The sequence below is a fragment of the Chenopodium quinoa genome, unplaced genomic scaffold (assembly GCF_001683475.1).
Source record: "Chenopodium quinoa cultivar QQ74 unplaced genomic scaffold, ASM168347v1, whole genome shotgun sequence".
In the NCBI taxonomy this organism is placed as follows: Eukaryota; Viridiplantae; Streptophyta; class Magnoliopsida; order Caryophyllales; family Amaranthaceae; genus Chenopodium; species Chenopodium quinoa.
This window is the reverse complement of record NW_018742969.1, coordinates 1,378,982-1,400,227: the sequence shown is the minus strand read 5'-3', so window position 1 is coordinate 1,400,227 and position 21,246 is coordinate 1,378,982. Positions and strand designations below refer to the sequence as shown.

Below are 21,246 nucleotides of genomic sequence, written 5' to 3'. Positions count from 1 at the left end.
GCCAAATTCATCAGACTGTAAGATTAACACTGAACCATTTGCTCACCCACTATCCCACCTAAGATCCTTCATCACTTCCATGATTCCATCAATCACCCCTGGAACAGGAACAAGGCTTTCAACACAAAGCTTAGCATCGTGAAGCTTAAGGCTTCTCGGAATCTATTGTGATATATCGTAAAAAGGAGTCCCTGAATAACAGTATTCCTATCTTATGTGATATATTTTCTGTAATCTAAGGTTTATACACGTGGGTGTACATTGCTCATCGTACACCCGAATAAATAAATAAAAGACGGAAAGAACATCTTGTGTTTCATAAAGAAAATACATGTATTTGACAAAAACATGTTTGTATTTAACAAAAACATGCATTACCAAAGAACATAAATATATAATAAAAAGAACCAGATAAAAACTTAATAAAAAATTTCTTAAAAATGATACATTAACGGAAAAAATTTAGAGGTGATAAAAAATCGAGTAGGGTCGGGCCATATGTTAAGAATATAACCCACGTATCACATGGTTATTCCATAAAAAAAAAAATTAAACCAAAAATATATTCCTAACACCATACCATAATTTCTCGTGCCCAAACCCGTGAAAAAGTAGCGGGTTTCCGGGCTTTTTTCGGGCCCAGTTCGGATTTTAACTAAAAATGCCATATGGTTTTGAGGTGGAACCTTCTTGGTCTTGTAAAAGAAGGGGGACAAGAATGAATGCTCACATGTGGGTTGTTCATGGGCTCAACAAATTATATCGAGATATAATGTTAATTATTTATGGCTAGACCCTATGGTAGGGAACTATCCTTACACCCCCACAAAACACAGCGTACCATTACTCCCCACAAAGGCCACAATACACCATACTATCCTAAGTAAAAAAAACTGTCAGTAAACTCCCTTACCCCACACACACAAAAAAAAAAAAAAAAAAAAAACAAAAACTTTCATTTCATCTCAATCTCTTTTCATTTTCTCTCTCCATTTTCTCTCGCATCTAAAGCTCTAAAACTTCAACAATGGCAGATTTCATAGACGAAATCAAACAATTGAAGCAAATTTCACCAAAAAAAAAACAAGCGGAAATCAAAAGAGTAAGTATTAATGTTCATGTTTATAGCAAAAAAAATAAATAGATATAAATACAAACCCTAATTTTTTGAGAATTTGTTTGTGATTGTGTTCCGAGAAACAAATTGATAATTCAATCGCTGAAAATGTATCAATGTAAGTGTTTATGTTAATTATTGATCAATTTCAAAGCGACTATTTAATTTCGAATAATTAGTAATTTTTTTTTTGAGGCAAATAATTAGTAATATTAACATATACTTGTTTCAATTTAATTTGCGGTTCGGAAAAATCTATTTCAGAGAAGAAAAACAATGATTCTTCAGAAATGTAAATATATATTTACTCGAACTTTTAAAATTTACAAATATTTCTTCAAAAAAATTATTTATAAATAAATATATAATGTAAAAACAGTGATGATGAAACACCTCTACATAAAATTAGAAAAAGAAAAAAAAAAGTGAGAAAAAATGTCCTCTTGTAGATCCAACACTTTTAAAAGATATACAAGCATCGAGTGTTGCAGTTGAAAAAATAATATCTCGAATGCATAGGTAAATTGAACAATTACAAAGCACTATACGTTCATTTCCATATAATGAAATTATTCACGTGTTTACCTATAATTACATGTTAATATGTATTCATTAACATATTCTAATTTGATTTTTTTTTTAAAATATGTGCTAATGATTAGTATAAAATATTATGAATGCATACAAAACTTGAAATACCATTCATTTAAATGTTAATTAATAGTTTATATATCTGCTTTTACATTTATTAATGTGTTCATGATTTTAAAATATAATGAACATTTCTACACACATATATGAACATTTATAAAATGCATAACAAACAAAGCTGGATTGTAAATTTTATACTTCCTCCATTCTTTTTTTTATTGCACCATAAGCTGGATTGTAATATATGAACATTTATTAGTATAAAGTGTTTCACGCTTGTCAATGCATTACTTTGGCTATTAATATCTTTAATTATACTTTTGTGAAAATTATAAAAAATTGATATTTGAAAAGTAGATTTCAAGACGAATGTAACTAGATCCCACATGACTATGTTTTTCCTAAAGGATAAATCACAAAAGATGGTCAAAGAAGATAAAGTGAATAGTGTAAAAGTCCTTATGGTGCAATAAAAGAAAAACGGAGGAAGTACCATTTTAAGTGAAAAGAAGATAGTATACCTACGTACAACTCAAGATACACTTTTTTTTTTAACAAACTCAAGACACACATTCATACATAATTAAAAAAGTATGTTCAAATATAGATAACTAAATGTTCATAAATATAACGCTTAGTTATACTTATACATTTTTATCATAAAATAAATGAAGTATATATAAACCATCAATTCAACTTTGAAATTTCTTAAAAAGCTGGGCAAAAAGAGAACAATAAGTCGAAAATCTAGGTTTGTGCCTTTAAAGCTAACATTTTAAGTAAAATTTAATAAACAAGTTATAGTATTTAGTGTTCAATTTTGTAGCACATAATGTTCAATTATATAACACTTTATGTACTGTTTATTTTAATAACAATTCATTTTCATTAACATGTAGGCTAAATCACAAGGTTGGGGATGCAAATTGCAATACACTGCTCAACTAATGCTACTGAAGAAAAACCATGAGTCTAAGAATAATAGAATAGCATCAAGAAGATTTGCAAAGGCATAATATAATATGTTCACTTATGGATAGATATATGTCCATAGCTGGTTGATAAAACTTATACTTCGTAGATATTATTTGTTAACAGAATTACTCTATGTGATTAACTATTTAATTTTATACGTTTAAAGTTTGATACGGAGTAGATATTATTTGTTTATAGAATAATTCTTACAATTTTATATGAAAATTGCGGATTTTATGTAAAGTATTATGTTAATCAATTTTGATCATTCACAAAAGCTAAATGATTCTTTACAAAAACTTAATGATCATTTTTAAAAACTAAATGCTCAATTACAAATACTAAAATATTCACTTATAGAAGATTTTAAAAAAAATTAATATTCAATAAGAAGAATAGTACTTAATAACAAGGCAAAAGCTAATGAGCGCCCCCGGGGCGTTAGATAAGAGAATTAAAGTGCAAATATTAGAGTAAAATTAACATTAATTGCACCGAACGACGCATGATTTTGTCATGAATTCCTAACTTAATACTATTTCAACCAATATAATTTAACCTTATCTAACGCCCCGGGGCGCTCGTTAGCAAGATCCTAATAACAAAAGGTTAAAGATATTCTTATAAATATTAGAGCCATTTGAGCATTTATAGGAATTTTTACATTTTTGGAAGATAATAGGAATTACAGTTGAATTACCAAATGTAAAACATAAATGATCATCTATCGTCATATAAATGAACATTATTTCTGAAACTACAAAATAGTGATAATCATTAAAAAAAGTCACATGTACAACATATAATTCCATAAACACAAGTATATATATAAATGAACATTTATAATTACATAAATGAACATTATTACAACAGAACAAATATAAAATATATTCACTAGTTAAAATGTATATGAGCATTTATAAAACAATGAAAATAATTGAAATTCACATGTACAACGTAAGTATTCAAATACAACTACAATAAACATATACAAGTATTTTAATACATAAAAAATACATTAAATATAAATGAACATTTACTGTTACAGAAGTGATAATTATTTTAACTAAGATTATTTTTTTATGACGCACAAAACTGGTAAAAATAATCGAATAGCAAAATTAAAACAACAATATATACTCATACGAAACGCACAAAACTGGAATAAACAACAATCAAAAATACAAAAAAAAAAACCCCCGAATTAGATGAACAATACAAACTAAATTATTAATCAACTAATAACAACAATAACAAAACCAAAGCATTATCAAAATTAAAGTCAATACAACAAAAACTATGAAATCAGATCATTATAATCATCCAATTACAATTGTAAAACAAAGCATTATCAAAACAATTGACTAATTATCATTAAAAGTAAGAATTACTTATATTGATCTCCATGAAAGAAGAGAGAGAAAATTGAAAAACAATAAATAAAAAAAAAACCAGGAGAGAGAAAATGAAATTGGTGAAAAAGAGGAGAGAGAAAATGAAATTGGTGAAAGAAATGAGAGAGAAAATGAAGTCTATAAAAATGTTTATATACAGTACTTATTTGAATGGAAGGTAAAGAAGGGAAGGAAAAAAAATTATGCAAAAGTAGCTGCTTGATAAAACGACGTAGTATAGAAAGGGGGTGTAGGGAAAGCTACATACACTAGAGTCTAGTTAAAAATTTGTAATATAATGTTACTCAAGTGTAGTTTATAAAGGTAATTAGGATTGTGGTCTTGTGGACTACCCAAGTGGTTCAAGTGTTCGACTCGAGTATTTGTATAGTAGGCCGGTAAGACAAGGTTTAGAGCTTCGTAATTAACACATGTGGACCATTGATTAAAAATTTCCATCTTTTTGTCTCATATTACTCGCAATACTCTGTATATGCATTCTTATACAACAACACTTTCCTTCGTACTTAAAGAATAATAACCTTTTTTTGAGGATTTGTGAAATCAATGTTCAAAAAAAAAAAAAAAATAAATAAATAAAAAGAAAACAACCTTGGCATTTGGCAAGTGATGCAATATTAATTAATTAAACGGAGGAAATAATAGAAATTATTTATATTGAGAGTGAGGAATAGCTCAGGTGGTTAGAGCTTCTCTCTCGATTCTCACCCCGTCCTCTCTCTAAATACCAAAAAAAATAAAAATTATTTATATTTTATTAATGATAATATCTACTTAGTTTTCTATATGTAAATTATATTGATTTTTTTGGAGGAAAAGATATCAATACATTAAAGTAGGAAGGAAAATATTATAGCAAATTAAATATTTCCTAAGTTAATTCGGCAATATATATATATATATATATATATATATATATATATATATATATATATATATATATATAACTAATATATAAAGCTAAACTTTTAGCCAAGTCACGATGCAGCGACACTTGGCGTTCCAATTTTTCGCCAAGTGTCATCCCACGTTGGATAGATTTAAATAGATTTCATAAGATAGAATTTTAGGATAAAATTGTTGGTTTAGAGTATTTTTTTCGATAAAATACCAATATTTCAAACGTACAAATTAAATTATAATTTTATTCAAAAAAATTATTAGATTATAATTCTAAAAATTTATCATATAAATTTATTTTTTTGTATCATAATATTTTTTGGAACGAATAAAGTAGTTCAAAGCGCAAATCATTCATTTATAATATGTACTAATCGGTTAAAATAACATATATACTTCACAATCTAATAGAATTTTATTACTATATAGACCTGTTAGGTCTGGTCATGAGTTAACTCGAACTATAAATTTATCTTAAAATTCAATAAACAACCCGGGCATCGCCGGGTACAAAACTAGTATATATATATATATATATATGTATATATATATATATGTATATATATATATATATATATATATATATATATATATATATGTTTGTATGTATATATATATATACACGACTAATATGAGTGATCCTAGTAGAAAAAGGCTCATTTGCGTCGCTTATTTATAGTGTATTTGCGTCGCTTCTATGAGTGACGCAACTGCTCGTGACGCAAATGATTTAAAAGTCATTTGCGTCGCTCCTAAGCGCGACGCAAATAAGAGTCATTTGCGTCACTCCTTTCTTATTTGCGTCGCTCTTTTATAAAGGAGTGACGCAAATACCTGGTCTGATCAACTTCTTATTTGTTATTTGCGTCACTTGTTTATATAGGAGTGACGCAAATGACAAACAAGACAATACAAAATTGCTTTATTTGCGTCACTTGTTTGTTTAATGAGTGACGCAAATGAGGTGAATTTTTTTTTAATTATAATAATTGCTTGTATATGTTTGTAGTACCTGTTTTCCTTGCTAGTGGTATAAAGTAATATGCTAACGCTAATAATTGAAATTAAAATGCAATATTATTGAATGCAAATGTAAATTTCGGCAAAGTCTCAAAATTTTACAACTCAAAATTATTGATATCATCAACCAACACAAGAACAAAGACCAACCCAAAATGTTGGTACCCCAAATACATTCATTTCAAGCCTAAGAACTAAAACAAAAAAAGTTTAACAAACAAATGGATTTAGCTAAGTTTAAATCTAAATTTCAACGTTGATCATGAAATATTTTGACTAAATATCTCGAACCTCATTTATCCCCTCCCCATTATAAGGTATTGTTCTTGAAAAATCCTGTTAACACAACATAAAAACAAAAACTAATCAATTCAAGAGTGTAGCCAATTTAAAATAAATTGATGAATTAGTAGTGAAAGATCTGACAACACATACTAACAAGATCCTCATTACTACGGTGATGTTGAACTGTTTCAAACGTATAGTACACGACATAGTAGCCACATCTCACTTCCTCCCAATTTTTGATGACACTACACGCTCGCATCATAGCCACAAAGTCAATAGACTCATTCAACTCATTTCAAACAAGATAAAACCTAAGCATGAAAAATAAGAATACTAATCATATCATTCTCACCACATTTTAAAGAGAAAAACATCTCGGATTAGAACTTAATTCACAATTTTAAAGAGAAAAACAGGCCATTATATTCAGTTTTGATAAATTTATATCCATGATTTAAGGATCATACATATATTAAATCAAAATCAATCTTCTTCAATAATTCTTCCTGTAAATTCTGCAATTGCAACTATTACAGTAACTAATGGGAATTCTAGTAACATATTATTCGAATTTTGCATTCTATACAATGTTAGCATCATTCATTGACTCCAGAGTAAGATCATGATACCTTCGATTCGAACACTTGGTGATGAGGACTACTAAAGATTAGATTTCAGCTAGAACTCTACAGAGTTAATATACTGCTGGAAGGTTGGGTGATTATTTCATTATTTGATTAATAACATACACAAAAACTATGGACCAATTTAAGCTACAATTGCTATTAATCACGGCCCTAATAAGTTTAGTCCTGTTTTACCAAAGTTTATATGTCTAGCTTAAACATGTTCATTGTACCTGTCTTCTCGTACACAAAACAAAATGAAAATTGCAGTGCTATTATTCTCTTAAAATACGAAATGCAAAAACAGAATGCCATCAACTCATAATCACTTTATCAGTAAGTAGTAATTAACATCATCATTTCAATTTGAGGTAAACAATATCATACACAAAACAAAGGAATAACATTGTGTCATTATTTTGACTACTTCTCTTAAAATTCTTATTCGGTAATGAAGAACTAGATTATGCCGCTTCAATTGTAATTTTTTTTTAAACCTTCAATTGTAATGTTAAATTACCTTTAATATGAGAGAAATCAAGTAAGAAATTAATTATTACCTCAAATTATAGAACAACTAAACCAGAAAATTCACTGAATAACAATAAGATTAGAGTTAATCTAAATATAAGAGAGAGAAACCTTGACATTATCCCCTGCAATTCACAAACAACTCAACAACAAAATAGCTATCTGCAACAAATTGCCCACTACACTAGGCCAGACCACCGCACTCACCATCAACCACAAGCACCTGCTGCATATCTGCACCAAGTAATTCACTAATCTAACTTTATATCTAGATACGAACACTCGATCAAACAAGAAAAAGTCAATATAATTAAGCAATACTCTAGAAGTAATCTGATATAGAAACAAATACTTTATTTTTATAATAGAAAATCTACTAATTTTGTAATAAGAATCTATTATTACACTAAATCAATAATCTGACAAAATTCCAATCAACATATAACAAACTAAACAGAAATTCAACTATAACACCAAATTAATTTTTTAATTTCACGCCAAAATCAATACACACTCATGAAATTAAATTTTGACCCTACATCATCTACTAAGTTAAATTCCTTGTAAAATTAAAATCATTTCGCAACGCTAATTACAGTAAAATTGAAAACATCATATAAATCAATAGAATAAAACGATAATTTAATAAAATAGTTTAAATCAATCGAAATTAAATCATTTCGCACTTCTTATTACCTAAAACGATAATTTCGCACCTCTTATTACTGTCAACCATCTCCACTGCTTCCCCTGCTAACCATCAACAACAACACCAACAAGCAACAATCCCTTGCTAGCCTCGATGTAGAGTATTTCATCTCGACTATCAGCGGTTTTAATAGTTCGAATTTTGTGGGGGGTTTTGGTCGATTTTTGCTCAAAAATAGGGTGTTTTGCCTCGGATTTGCTTGAAAATGGGGGGTTTTGGCTTGGATATTCTGGGGTTTTCAATTACTGGTTGAATTTATTGATTTTGGGGTCAAATTTGTTGGTTTGGGGTCGAATTTATCAGGGTTTTGCTGTTGAATTCGCTAGGGTTTTGCAGTACGAACGACAACAAGGCAGCGCTGGAGATTCGGCTAGTTAGACGAATTTATTGAGGTTTTGATGTTGAATTTTAGGGGATTTTTCAGTTGAAGCTGATAGGGTTTTGAAGTTCGAACGGCGACATGGCAGCAAGAGTGTTTTATATTGAATGTGAGGAAGAGTTGAGTGGATTGTAATTGTAATAGTCATTTGCGTCACTCAATAAAGAAAGAAGTGACGCAATTTACTCACAAAGCTATTTGCGTCACCTGTCAATAAATGAGCGACGCAAATAACATTATCTTTTGCGTCGTTTTTATTTATGAAAGCGACGCAAATATGAGTAAGCTGAAATATATCAGACTTTTGCTTTGTAGTTAATGTGCGACGCAAATCACTTATAGTGAAGCTAAAATATATTATTTGCGTCATTTGTTTCTACGAGTGACGCAAATAAGGTGACGCAAATGAGCATTTTTCTACTAGTGGATTTAGATATGTGCAAGGAAGTATATTTCTATAAGGAAAAAAAATACCTTTTGAGTTGTGAGCTTGTGACTTATAAGGAGACAGTATATACCATATAACCATATGTGCATTGCCTCTAATCTCCTCCATAGTTTAAAATTCTCCATTAAAACCCTAGTTTTTTTTTTCCTCACTTTTTTCCTCCATGGCAAACATTAGAGAAAACTCAAAAGAGGCTTCGATGACTACTATGCGTTCAAACGATCGATACCATATATTAATCAACGAAATACTCCACAGATTACCCGCAAAATCACTATGCCGATTTAAGTGTGTTTGTAAACATTTGAACACACTAATTTCGAGTCCTGATCATCAATTTTCACCTCAACCTCGCCTTAGACGTCAATCACGTCTTCGTCTTTTGCTATGACTTTGACGAGGAGGAATGTATTTATAAAAGAAGTCTCTACACTTTCAATTTAGACGACGACGACTCTTCTAAAATTTCGAGCAAAAAACTACCTATTCCCTTAGGATTAAAATATACTAATTTTGATCATCTATTCTTTTTTGCTGGCTCGTGCAATGGCCTGCATTGCACGGTAAGAATGTCGTCGATATATGTAGATATCATTATATTTAATCCATCGACAGGGATTTATAAGCGTGTTGAAGTCACGGATTTGGCCTTCCATGGAGCAAGTAGCATACCAATAACAGAAGATAGACATTTTACAAAATTTGGGTTTGGATTTGATCATGTTAATGATGATTACAAAATTGTAAAAGTTACACGCAATTATTTAAATGATCTAGTAGGTTCGAAAGTTATGGTTTATAGTTTAAAGACAAATTCTTGGAGACGAGCTCAGAATTGTCCTAGATCATTGAATCGGGACGTGTACGATAGAACTGATGAGGCAGCCGTAATCGACAACCATTTACTTCATTGGCTTATAAGTTCACCCCTAGGTCCAGTGGAGACTGCTTGTTTCGATATATGTAATGAGACATGGAGGGAAGACATCGTGTGGCCTAACTCTTTAGTAACTTGTACTGGATCTCGTTCAGATCCACAATTAGGTGTTTTAGACGGGAATTTGTACTTGTTTTTTGAGATTTTATGTACAAATAAATTCAATATATGGGTGATGAAAGAGTACGGAGTGAAAGAATCATGTGTGAAGTTGTTTGAAATTGACTTTCATGCTATGGCAATTTACACTTATCATTTGAGGGTTCTTGGTTACACCAATAAATCAAAAGACCAGATTTTGGTTTGGGATCGTGACGACCAATTTCGTCTTGTTTGGCTTGACTTAAAAAATAACAATGTGAAAAGGGTGATGAATCTAAAGATAGACGGGTTTCCTACAAGTTCGATCATGGGTTATGTATGCAACGGAACCCTTGTTAACATTCCTGGTGGTCGACCGCTACCCATCAACAAGGTATGTATGCCTCATTTCTTTTGTAATTTTGTATAAAAATACCTGTTGATTCCAATAACAAATAGAGAAGATGAAAAGGAAATTATTTGATTGATGATCTCAATAATACAGTTGTAATATATAAGTCTAGCTTATTAACATCGATTATTATTTCTTTTTTTATCCAGGGATTCAAATTAAAAGATGTATTTGGATTCGGTAGTCGCCGAAGGGGTACTAAGGGTCGCTCTAATAATGCTTTGGCCAAACAACAACAACAAATGGATTTTAATCTTTGTGGACGACAAAAGAAAAGATTGATGAACAAATGGACGCGATGATGTTGTTTCGAAACAATGCAAGGAAGTAAGAAGGGAGGTGATATTGATGAACAAATGTGTGCTAATAATTCTTTATCAAAACAAGAAAGAAAGGTTTTTCAATTGATTATGATTATCCCCCTCAAAAAAAAACATAAAAAGAAGATGATTATGATTATTTATTAGTTTTGCTAAGTTTCTTACGAGTATTTTTATAAAAATCATACGAAGTACATTAGTATCTTCATTGTAACCTGAAGAATCTGGTCTTTATTAGTTTTGCAAATTATGGAGTATTTAATTGGTCATCTTTATTTTTGCTTTCGTTAAAGTATATTAATGCAACTTTTTTACGATTATTGCTAAATGAGTCTCGAGTCTTGTACTCTTGTTACTCTATTAATGTGATCATACTTTATCTTTATTTAAACTTTATCTTTTCATTTATTTGGTTGAAACATGCAAATGAACCATTTAAACCTAACTCTATTTAGTTTTGTTTGAGGAGGGTAAGAGTAATTGACTAAGGGTCTGTTTCAATTTAATGCAAACAACTTACTTCTAGAGATCAAACAAATATTCCGTTGGAAACCAGTACCCTTACTGCCTTACATAATGGTAATTGTTACCCAAGCCTTATAACCAAACACTTGATAACATATTAGGTACAACCTAACGTATATGACGAATTTATTAGAATATTCCTAAAACGATATATATTAAAAAATGGATAATAAACTAATTATTTCTAATCTTATTCATGACATATATATCACAAATTCACAATAATAAGATATAAAATATCTTAACATGTACAATGTACATACTTTGTACAGTAAGTTATATCTAAAACTTTAAATAATCCCAATCTAACTAAAACTCAAAATAATAAGGAAAAATTGTCCTTAATAATCCGACCTTTGGGGCGTCCGTTAAAAATAATCCCACTTTTTGGTTATTTTTAAATAATTCCACCTTTACACCTCTTCCGCTTTAAATGGTCTCAACCGGTCATATAACTTGTTATTACAAGTTACTAGACACGTGTCAGCTTATGATTGGTCAAAAAAATAAAATAAAATTATTTTTTTTCAATTAAAAATAATAAAAATAAAATAAAAACCCAAACCCAGATTCTGGCAGCCTTGCCACCGGCCCCAAACCCAGATTCCGGCCACCATATCCCTTCCCCTCCTCAATTCCGACCACCAACTTATTTCCCCTTCCCGATTCCAACTGCCCCTACCTCCCCCTCCCAGTTTCCGGCCAACCCGACCCCAGCACCCGCCCGAACATCTACTGCGCGTTGCTGCTTCTTCGCAAACGCGCCACTAGCCACCCACAACACCTACTCCTGCTGTTGTGCTGCTTCTCCTTCGTAACCGATCACCCCGTCCCCCGATTCCAGCCGCATCTTTGATGTGAATTCACTAATGTTTCAATTATATATAATTAGTGGGCTAGGTGTGAACTTTACAATCAATTCCCATCAAGTATATAATCAGTGGGCTAGGGCGGTGTGAATTTTTTCCGATCAAGTATACACACATGTTTCAAGCGGTGTGGGATTGGGTGGCTGGGTGGGATTCCGGTCAGCGGCGGTCAGTTTCTGGGTGGGATGATGGTTTCAAGGGTTTGGGTGGTGGTGGCTGAATTGGTGTGGCTTAGGTGGTGGTGGTGGTTTTTTTATTTTTTTTTTAAACTTTTTTTACTATTATTTATTTTTTTTTTAAATTTTTGACCAATCAAATAGCGACACATGTAAATTAATTCTTTTTTAAAAAAATTACCTACTCAAACGGTTCCAAGTAAAATGAGACCATTAAAAAAGATTAGGGGGTAAAGGTGGGATTATTTAAAAATAATCCAAAGGTGGGATTATTTTTAGCGGACGCTCCAAAGGTGGGATTATTTTGGGCAATTTTTCCAAATAATAATCCAATCTTAACTAAAATTCTTGATTTCCTATTAAAAAAACACTTGATTGTTATACCAGTTTTTATCTTAAGTTGTAAAATAATCCAAACCCAAATAAGACTAATGAAGTACTCCATTACAGTTTTACTTCATTAGTCTTATTTGGGTTTGGATTATTTTACAACTTAAGATAAAAACTGATAATACAAACCCAAGAGTAATTAAATCTTGAATTTGTGACTATACAAGCAGAGAATATTGTGGATAGCAAAACTGTAAAACAAATATGCATCGCCTCTAACCTAAACTCTTCCATATTTCTATATTCTCCATCAAAACTCTAAATTTTTATTTTCTTCTAGGTAAGCAGAACAGATGTTTTGGATGACTACTACACGTCGAACCAATCGATATCATATACTGATCAACGAAATACTCCACAGATTACCCGTAAAAACACTTTGCCGATTTAAGTGTGTTTCCAAACATTTAAACTCCTTAATTTCGAGTCCCCAATTCATCTATTTTCACCTGAATCACCCCTGTCATGCCTTAGACGACGTTGATCACCTCTTCATTTTTTCCATTAACCTCAACCTCGAGAGTAAATTATGTCTCTACACCTCGAACTTACACGACTGCTTAACATGTCCATACACTAAACTGAAGAAAGTAGCTCTTCCCATAAGAGCATTTAAGGATTATTCTTTCTTCTCTTTTGTTGGCTCATGCAATGGCTTGCATTGTAGTGTAAGGATGCCGTCGAATTGTTTAGATATCGTAGTATATAATCCATCGACAGGGATTTACAAGCATGTTGAAGTCGCGGATTTGGCCTCACCGATGACTTCAAATACTTTTGGGTTGGGGTTTGATGCTGCTAATGATGATTATAAGGTAGTAAGAATTATACACGATAGTTTAAATCATATAAACAAAATGGATGTTATGGTTTATAGTTTAAAGATGAATTCTTGGAGACAAGCTAAGAATAGTCGTACGATTGTATCATTTCCTTATCACCAAGGTAAGGAGGTTAGCGTAATAGACAACCATTTACTTCACTGGATTATAGAGACAACCCCGAGTCAATTGGAGATTGCTTGTTTTGATATTTGTAATGAGATATGGACGGAAGACATCGTGTGGCCTTACTCTTTAGTAATTGGATCGCGTTTAAAACCACAATTAGGAGTTTTAGACGGGTGTTTGTATGTGATTTTTAAGATTCCAAGTGAAAATAAATTGGATATATGGGTGATGAAAGAGTACGGAGTGAATGAATCATGGATGAAATTGTTCGAAATATCAAATCAATGTTTGGAACTACCAGTAAATATCATCTATGATAGTCCTTGGCGTTTAAAGCTTCTTTGTTACACCAATAAATCAAAGGACGAGATTTCAATTTGGGATGATGGCTTATCTAGTCTGATCTGGTTTGATCTAAAAAATAACAATGTAAAATCGATAAAGATGATACGTGGGTTTAAATTACCTAGACTTATAACCTCAGTTTATTTATGCAATGGAAGCCTTGTTAACATTCCTGGTGGTCGACCACTGCAAATCAACAAGGTATGCTTCTAAGCCTAATTGATATATGCAAAGAGAGTGAGATCGATTTGCTACAATTTATTTTTACTCTTGTATATATCATTATATTTTGGTTGTTATTAAATAAGCAATCATCTGTGTAATTTTTTGAAAAATCATAGGATATGTTTTAGTACATTGCAAAAATTTTAACAAAGTGATTAATTAAGTCTTCATAAACAGAGCAGATTAAATAATTTGGTACATTTAGCTAGGAATAAATTTATGCAAGGAATGTATCTTATCATGAGTACATGATGTACTTAAGTAAAATACTTGATACATTATATACATGTTCTATAAGATTACAATTATAAAACTAGTGTGTAACTCAGGCGATACACGAGATTGTTACTTTAACTAAACCTTGAGATTATATGTATTTTATATTAATGGTGCTTTTTTTTTTTTATTTAAATTAATCAGGACTGTGCAATTATATAAATTTATTTTCATGTAACATATGTTTGTTGGCTTGTTGCTATAATAATTTATAAGATTTTTTCTTCATATTTTATGAAGTTGTATTGATCTATTGAACTCCAGATGTAAAATTTTTAGCTAACACGGATGTATATTTTTCATTCAGGGATTCCGTTTTTCTTTGAAAGAGGTATTTAGAATAGCTAGTCGAAAGTTCACTAAGGGTTGTTGGTTGCCCTAATGCTTTACCCAAACAGCAACAAAGGGAAACTAATCTTCATGGATGACAAGGGAAAAGATTTGACGATAAAGCAAGTGGACGCGCTGATGCCTTTGCAAAACAAGGAAGAAGGGCAGGGATGCTAATGTACATTCACAAATGATATTGATGAACAAATGTGTGCTAATTCTTTATCAAAACAAGCAACAAGAAAGTTTTTAGTTTTGTTTTTGATTTGTTATTTGTAGCTTCACCATCAAAAAGTTTCTTATTTTTTGAGGTTTGTGACAATCTGCATCATTACTATTTTGCTCATATGTGGTTGGCTTGAATATCGTTATAGATTTTTAGATCCAAAGTAAAGTTTCAAATATGCAATTATGCATGATAACACATACAAAGATACTATATTCCAAAGTAAAGCTTCATGTATATATGCAATTATGCATGATAACATAATCAAAGATAATGTATTCTCAAGTAAAGCTTCATATATGCAATTGTGCATGATAGCATCACAAAATTTACAACCAGGAGTACCGAACCGAACTACAGATGACTGAATGTATAAGATTCATTAGCATGAGATAGCATAGTTGATTAAAATCAGTGATAACCAAACAAGGGCTAATGCATTAGATCTAACCTAAGAAGCTACTCAAGTAATTACACCAAAAACATAATTATCCTGCCAAATTCACCAGACTGTAAGATTAACACTGAACCATTTGCTCATCCACTATCCCACCTAAGATCCTTCATCACTTCCATGATTCCATCAATCACCCCCGGAACAGGAACAAGGCTTTCAATACAAAGCTTAACATCGCGAAGCTTAAGGCTTCTCGGAATCTTTTGTTCAGCCTTTACACTTTTCCTCCTCAAATCGTACCAGCAAAGGCCATCCTCATCAGCTTTTCTCAACAAAACTTCATCTCCTCCTTTGGAAGAAGCTAGTGGAGAACTCAACAACGGACCAACTAAGCTAGCCTCAGTGACATTAAACAATTTAGTCCAAGAATCTTCCGCACCATACTCTTTCATAACCCAAACATAAGCATTGTCAAACTCAGGGCAAATTCTAGTCACTATACACAAACATTCATCCAAAACACCTAAGGCAACGATATCATTACTCTCGAACTCAGCCTTAGACAATGTATCATTACCATCATCATCCTCAGGACAGTCTATTTTCTCAGTTCCTCTGAAATCCGGCAAGGCCAATTTAGTCCACTTAAAGGAAGACAGATCAAACCCGCGAAGCCGAGGCTCTCTTTTCCTATACTTCCAGAAAATCCAATGAACAATACAGTTATTAATCACTGCACCAGAGCAAAACCATTTCATCTCATCACCAAAATATGCAACATGAATCATTTTCCAACAATTCTCTTTCAAACTATACACCATAACTTCCCTGTATATGAAACCAACACTACATTCATCACTGCTATCACCATCACTTCCATCACCATCATTCTCACCATCGACATCGACACCGCCATCCTCATTATCACCATCACTACCATCCTCATCTTCGACAAGGTCATTGCCACCACCATTGACATCGAAATCGACATCATTGTCACTGCCACCACCACTTCTACTATCATCCCTATGATGAAAATAATCAACAATTCTAACAATCTTATAATCATCATTTCCACAATCATACCCAAAACCAAAACTAACACCCATAAACTCAGAAGACAAATCACCAACAACAGGAATACAAGGCAGTATAAAATGGGAATTCATAGAAGGGTTCCATAAAATAAACTTAAACAATTGAGGATCATCAACATTTCTACAAACCAAAGCAATTAATCCATTACAACACCCACAAATCGAAACCTCAAAACCAGAAAAAGAACTGGGTAAATCAAACCTTGTCAAATCGATTTTAGCATCAAGCTCAGAACCCCACTTCAATGGCGTCGATTCCAGGTGAGTTCCATAGTTGAGGATAAGAAGACGACGGTCAGAGGAGAGAGAATGAGCGAGGTGAAGTCCGATAAAATGGGTGCTGCTGATTATGGAATTCCAAGCTTTGGAAACACATTTGAAGCGAAGTAGTGATTTAGTGGGTAATCGGGTAAGAATGGAGGTGATTAACTCCATTGGAAGGGACGCCACTGTTGTGGATTTCGAGAAAACAGAGCAAAAATCAATAAAAATGGTGGAAAATGGAGAGAAAAAGGAGGTGTTTTTATAAAGAGAGATTGAAATGGGTTAGTTTTGTTTGCCTTGAGTATCACGGCTTAACTACCCCTCAAAATTGCAAAACCCCTAAAATGTAGGGAAATTGGGTAATTTGGGCCTTTTTGCAAAATAGAGTGGTGGGATATGGTCGGATGGATCATAAATGATTAAATATAGGGCCTATTCTCATACGACTTCTAATAAGTTTAGGGGCCGTTTGGTTGGGGGTATTCAGGAAAGGGAATGGGAATCAATCACCCCGATTCCCTTTGTTGTTGTTTGTTAAGCACTTTATTTCATTCCCTTTACCCCCTTCATTCCCCCAAATCCCTCTAACTCCATTCCCCACCCCCCTAGGTATTTCCATTCTATTCCCTACCCACCTTCACACCACCACATCACCACCTTCACACCTACCAACACCACCGGAAACCAGCCCACCTTACCACCGCCGACACTACCCCGACCACCGCTGCCCCTCCCCCGACCCTCGCCGCCCTCCCCTACCCCGCAAAATATCCCACAGCCCCCACAAAACCCCTCCCTATCCCCGTAAAACCGCCGCCCAGCCCTCCCACCACCATCGCCGACCCTTCCCTGAGCCTCGCCGCCTGTCCCCTTCCCCGCAAAAGCATTCCTCCGCCACTTCCTAAACCCCTCGTCAATCTAGGGTTTTTTCGATTAGGGTTTTTTCGGGGCCGTGGAAGGTTTTGCGAGGGGCGGGGATGGCCGGAGAAGGGAGGCGAAGGGTAAGGGAGGTGCGGCGACTGGTTTGGTGGTGGTTCGGTGGTTGGAACGTTAGAGAATGAATGTTAGTGGTGGTTGTGTGGTGGTGGGATAGGTGGGTCTTATTCCCTTTGTTTTTAAAACAAACAACACCCCAAATTTTAGGTATTTTCGTTCCATTCCTTCTCTTTCCCTTTGTTCATTTCATTCCGATTACCCCGTGCGAACCAAACGGCCCCTTAGTTCAATTCAAATCTAATAAGTTCAGTCAATCAGAACAGACTAGATTCTGTAGTTCCGTAATGGTTTTTTTTTCCCCTCCCTTTGGGCTAATTTGGATTTAGGATATGTTCTGGGTGATTAAGTTCCAGGCCAGTCCCCTTCCAATTGTTGCTGTGGGAGATCGAATGTGGGTCCTTCCTACCAAGTTTAGTCTCAATTACCACTACACCAATATCCAATTGGTAGTCCCGTAATGCTACCTCGCTCAGAAAGTATGGTTGATTGTTTGATCATCGTATCCGGTACCCGTACCAACATGAAATACATTACTACGCATTTTATTTTAATGGTATACGCATTATTATATGGATATAGGCATATAGCTAATATACTAGATTAGACCCGTGCGATGCACATATTGAAAAAATTATTAGGATGCGATAAATTGTTTCAATTATTTTCCCGTACATACTAATAAATTAGATCATAAAAACATATCTTTCATAACAAATTATTTAGTAATAAAATATAAAAATGAAAGTCAATCTGATCTAATCAAACCATATGCATAGGAATTATATATCTAAGAGTTCGAAATACACATTAAAAACATGTAACTTAAATAAATTGAAGCGATGTAATATAAAAAAAATTAAATAAATTGAAGCTCATTGGAAATACTACGAAACAATATAATGGTAACATTTAAGGACAACATTAGTTTATTTTTTATAACAAACATCCATATTATTACATGATTTCATAGCTAGGTAGCTTGCACAAATGCACATTCCTTAGTTTACACACACATAAATAACAATAAAACCTTTTTTTTTTTTTTTTTTTTTAAAAAGGTCGTATTTACCTAAAATGTTTTAACTCAATATCAATTTGTTTTTCCAATAAAAAAAAATATTTATGATACAATCAAAGATTGAAATAAAAATGTTAGAAATAACGAATTCCTTATTTCAAAAAAAAAAAAAAATCTTAAAAAAAACTAAAAATATATATGACATCATAAGTGCATTAGGCGGTAAATTTTTTTTATAAGAGAGCGACACGTATTCAGTTTGAGGAAAGGATGATATTAGCAATCTTCTGTTTTAGTAATAGTTAATAGATTTCATAGTTCGCACTTGATACTTCGGAAGCATGATTGATCATTATATTCGTATCAACACTAGTTATTTTAGTTTAATTACTTTTAACACACTTTGTTTTCAATTTATATTCACTTTGATAATTTTTTTTTTTAATTTTTTTGAAGGAACTTTGATAAAATTTTAAATTATTCTTTTCATCAAGTTTTGATAATTTTTTTTTTATATAAAATACTCTTTTAATCGATATTTTTTATATAAGTAAATAATAATAATAATAATAATAATAATAATAATAATAATAATAATAATAATAATAATAATAATACAAGTAACAATTTTATATCACATAGGAACCTTAGCATTGATAATTTTTTTTATTTTTTTATTTTTTGAAGCAAGCATTGATAAATTTTTTGAAACAATATAAATGGGATATTTTTTAAAAAAAATGGAAACTTTCCTTTCTTCCAGCAACAAAAAAATAATAATAAGAAGAAACCCTTTTACTTTAACTAAAAGATATAAACCCTTGCCTTCGGGCTGTGATTAATAAAAAAAAAAAAAAAAATATTAACCCTAATCACATCATCAATTCCTTAGCAGAAATCCAATTGATCAATGGCAAACATTCCCATAGACATATTAGAATCAGAAATACTGATTAGATTACCAATTAAATCCCTTTGTCGATTTAAGAGTGTTTCAAAATCTTTCAAAACCCGAATCTCAAGTCACAAATTCATAACCCTTCATCTCCGTCATTCACTCAAATCGAACCATATCTTCATTCAAGTCTATGGCAAACAAGGTCTCTACGCATTGGACTTGGCATCTTCTAACTATTCTACCGTCAAACTCCCTTGTTATGTCGAAATATCTAACGGTATAATCATCGGCGATAACGACAGTTGGGTAGGATGCTGTAACGGCTTACATTGTTTTGCAAACATCAAGACATCAGTTTATGTAGTGTTCAATCCATTTACTGGAAGTTACAATGAAATATCCGGTCCAACTGGCCGAGGCCGGGAATCGATAATGATATCTGGATTTGGGTACGACGATGTAAAAGATGATTACAAGCTTGTCACGTTCAAACCTGTTTTCGATACAGGTTACTGGTACTGGGAAATATATGTTTACAGCTTGAATGCCAATTCTTGGAGATACACCGGAATTATACTAAGAGGTATAACTATGTCTTTTGAACAGGCTGTTGTTATTGACAACCATCTATTACACCTGATTTTCTCTTCTGAAAACATCACCAGGATTGGTTGTTTTGATATTCGTACTGAACAATGGAGCGTACTACAGGTACCTGACTCCATCAAGCCTGATATCTATCGATGCCTGCCCAAGGTTGGAGTTTTCGATGGTTGCTTGTATTTACTCTCCGAATTTGATATAAGAGAGACTGAACTATGGGTCATGAAAGAGTATGGAGTGAAAGAGTCATGGATGAAGTTGCTTAGTGATTTCAAATTCGAAGACTTTACACCACTTGGTTATTCCAAAGGATCGAGAGAGGAGATGTTACTGTGGGACTTGTACAATAGTAACCTCGTCTCATATAACATTAGATATAAAACAACAAAGATAACTGACATCAATGGAGTCACTGGTTATTCTGACAATCCGCTTGTGAGTAAATCATTTGCATACTTCGCTAACAAAACCCTTGTTAGCGTTCCCGGTGGTAAGCAAGCTAGCTATAATGGCAGATGTAGGGAAATATAAGTAAGAAATTCTTAATATTGCTTTCTATTTATTTATTTATTTGCTTAAGCTTGTAAACTTGATTCATTTATTTTTTGCTGGTTCATGTTTGTCTATACTATTGTCAAGCTTTGATTAAGCCACTCGAGGTTTGCGATTAGCTTACCTTAATCACAAAGATAAAATTGAAAACAGATGTAGTTGGAGCATAACTGAGCTTGGCTACTTTAATAATGGATAAATAATGATAAACATAAGATTGATTTTGAGGGGGAAAAAAAAAATTTATGATTAAATTTCAGAGGAAACGATACAGGGGAATCTGTAGGCATTCAATTCAAT

General features: G+C 32.4%; 3 protein-coding genes and 1 long non-coding RNA gene across 4 annotated transcripts; 2 read left to right on the top strand and 2 right to left on the bottom strand.

Annotated features, from left to right (window-relative positions):
- Nucleotides 1-6,116: 6,116 nt before the first annotated feature.
- LOC110729165 lies at nucleotides 6,117-8,381 on the bottom strand. Its single transcript, XR_002512828.1, has 3 exons — nucleotides 8,220-8,381; nucleotides 6,514-7,757; nucleotides 6,117-6,414 (listed from the first exon to the last, which is right to left on the bottom strand). It is a non-coding gene; the product is annotated as an uncharacterized LOC110729165 (long non-coding RNA).
- Nucleotides 8,382-13,443: 5,062 nt separating this feature from the next.
- On the top strand, nucleotides 13,444-14,947 carry LOC110729185 (F-box protein CPR30-like). Its single transcript, XM_021908906.1, has 2 exons — nucleotides 13,444-14,265; nucleotides 14,873-14,947. The coding sequence occupies exons 1-2, from the start codon at nucleotides 13,444-13,446 to the stop codon at nucleotides 14,945-14,947; spliced, it is 897 nt and encodes a 298-aa protein (XP_021764598.1).
- Nucleotides 14,948-15,427: 480 nt separating this feature from the next.
- Nucleotides 15,428-17,152, bottom strand: LOC110729184 (F-box protein At4g22390-like; the record flags this gene model as incomplete). The annotated part of the gene is made up of 1 exon (XM_021908905.1): nucleotides 15,428-17,152. A coding segment is annotated over one exon (1,494 nt), but the record flags the coding sequence as incomplete, so codon positions are not given.
- Nucleotides 17,153-19,803: 2,651 nt separating this feature from the next.
- LOC110729183 (F-box protein CPR30-like) lies at nucleotides 19,804-20,925 on the top strand. Its single transcript, XM_021908904.1, has one exon. The coding sequence runs from the start codon at nucleotides 19,804-19,806 to the stop codon at nucleotides 20,923-20,925; it is 1,122 nt and encodes a 373-aa protein (XP_021764596.1).
- Nucleotides 20,926-21,246: the final 321 nt, after the last annotated feature.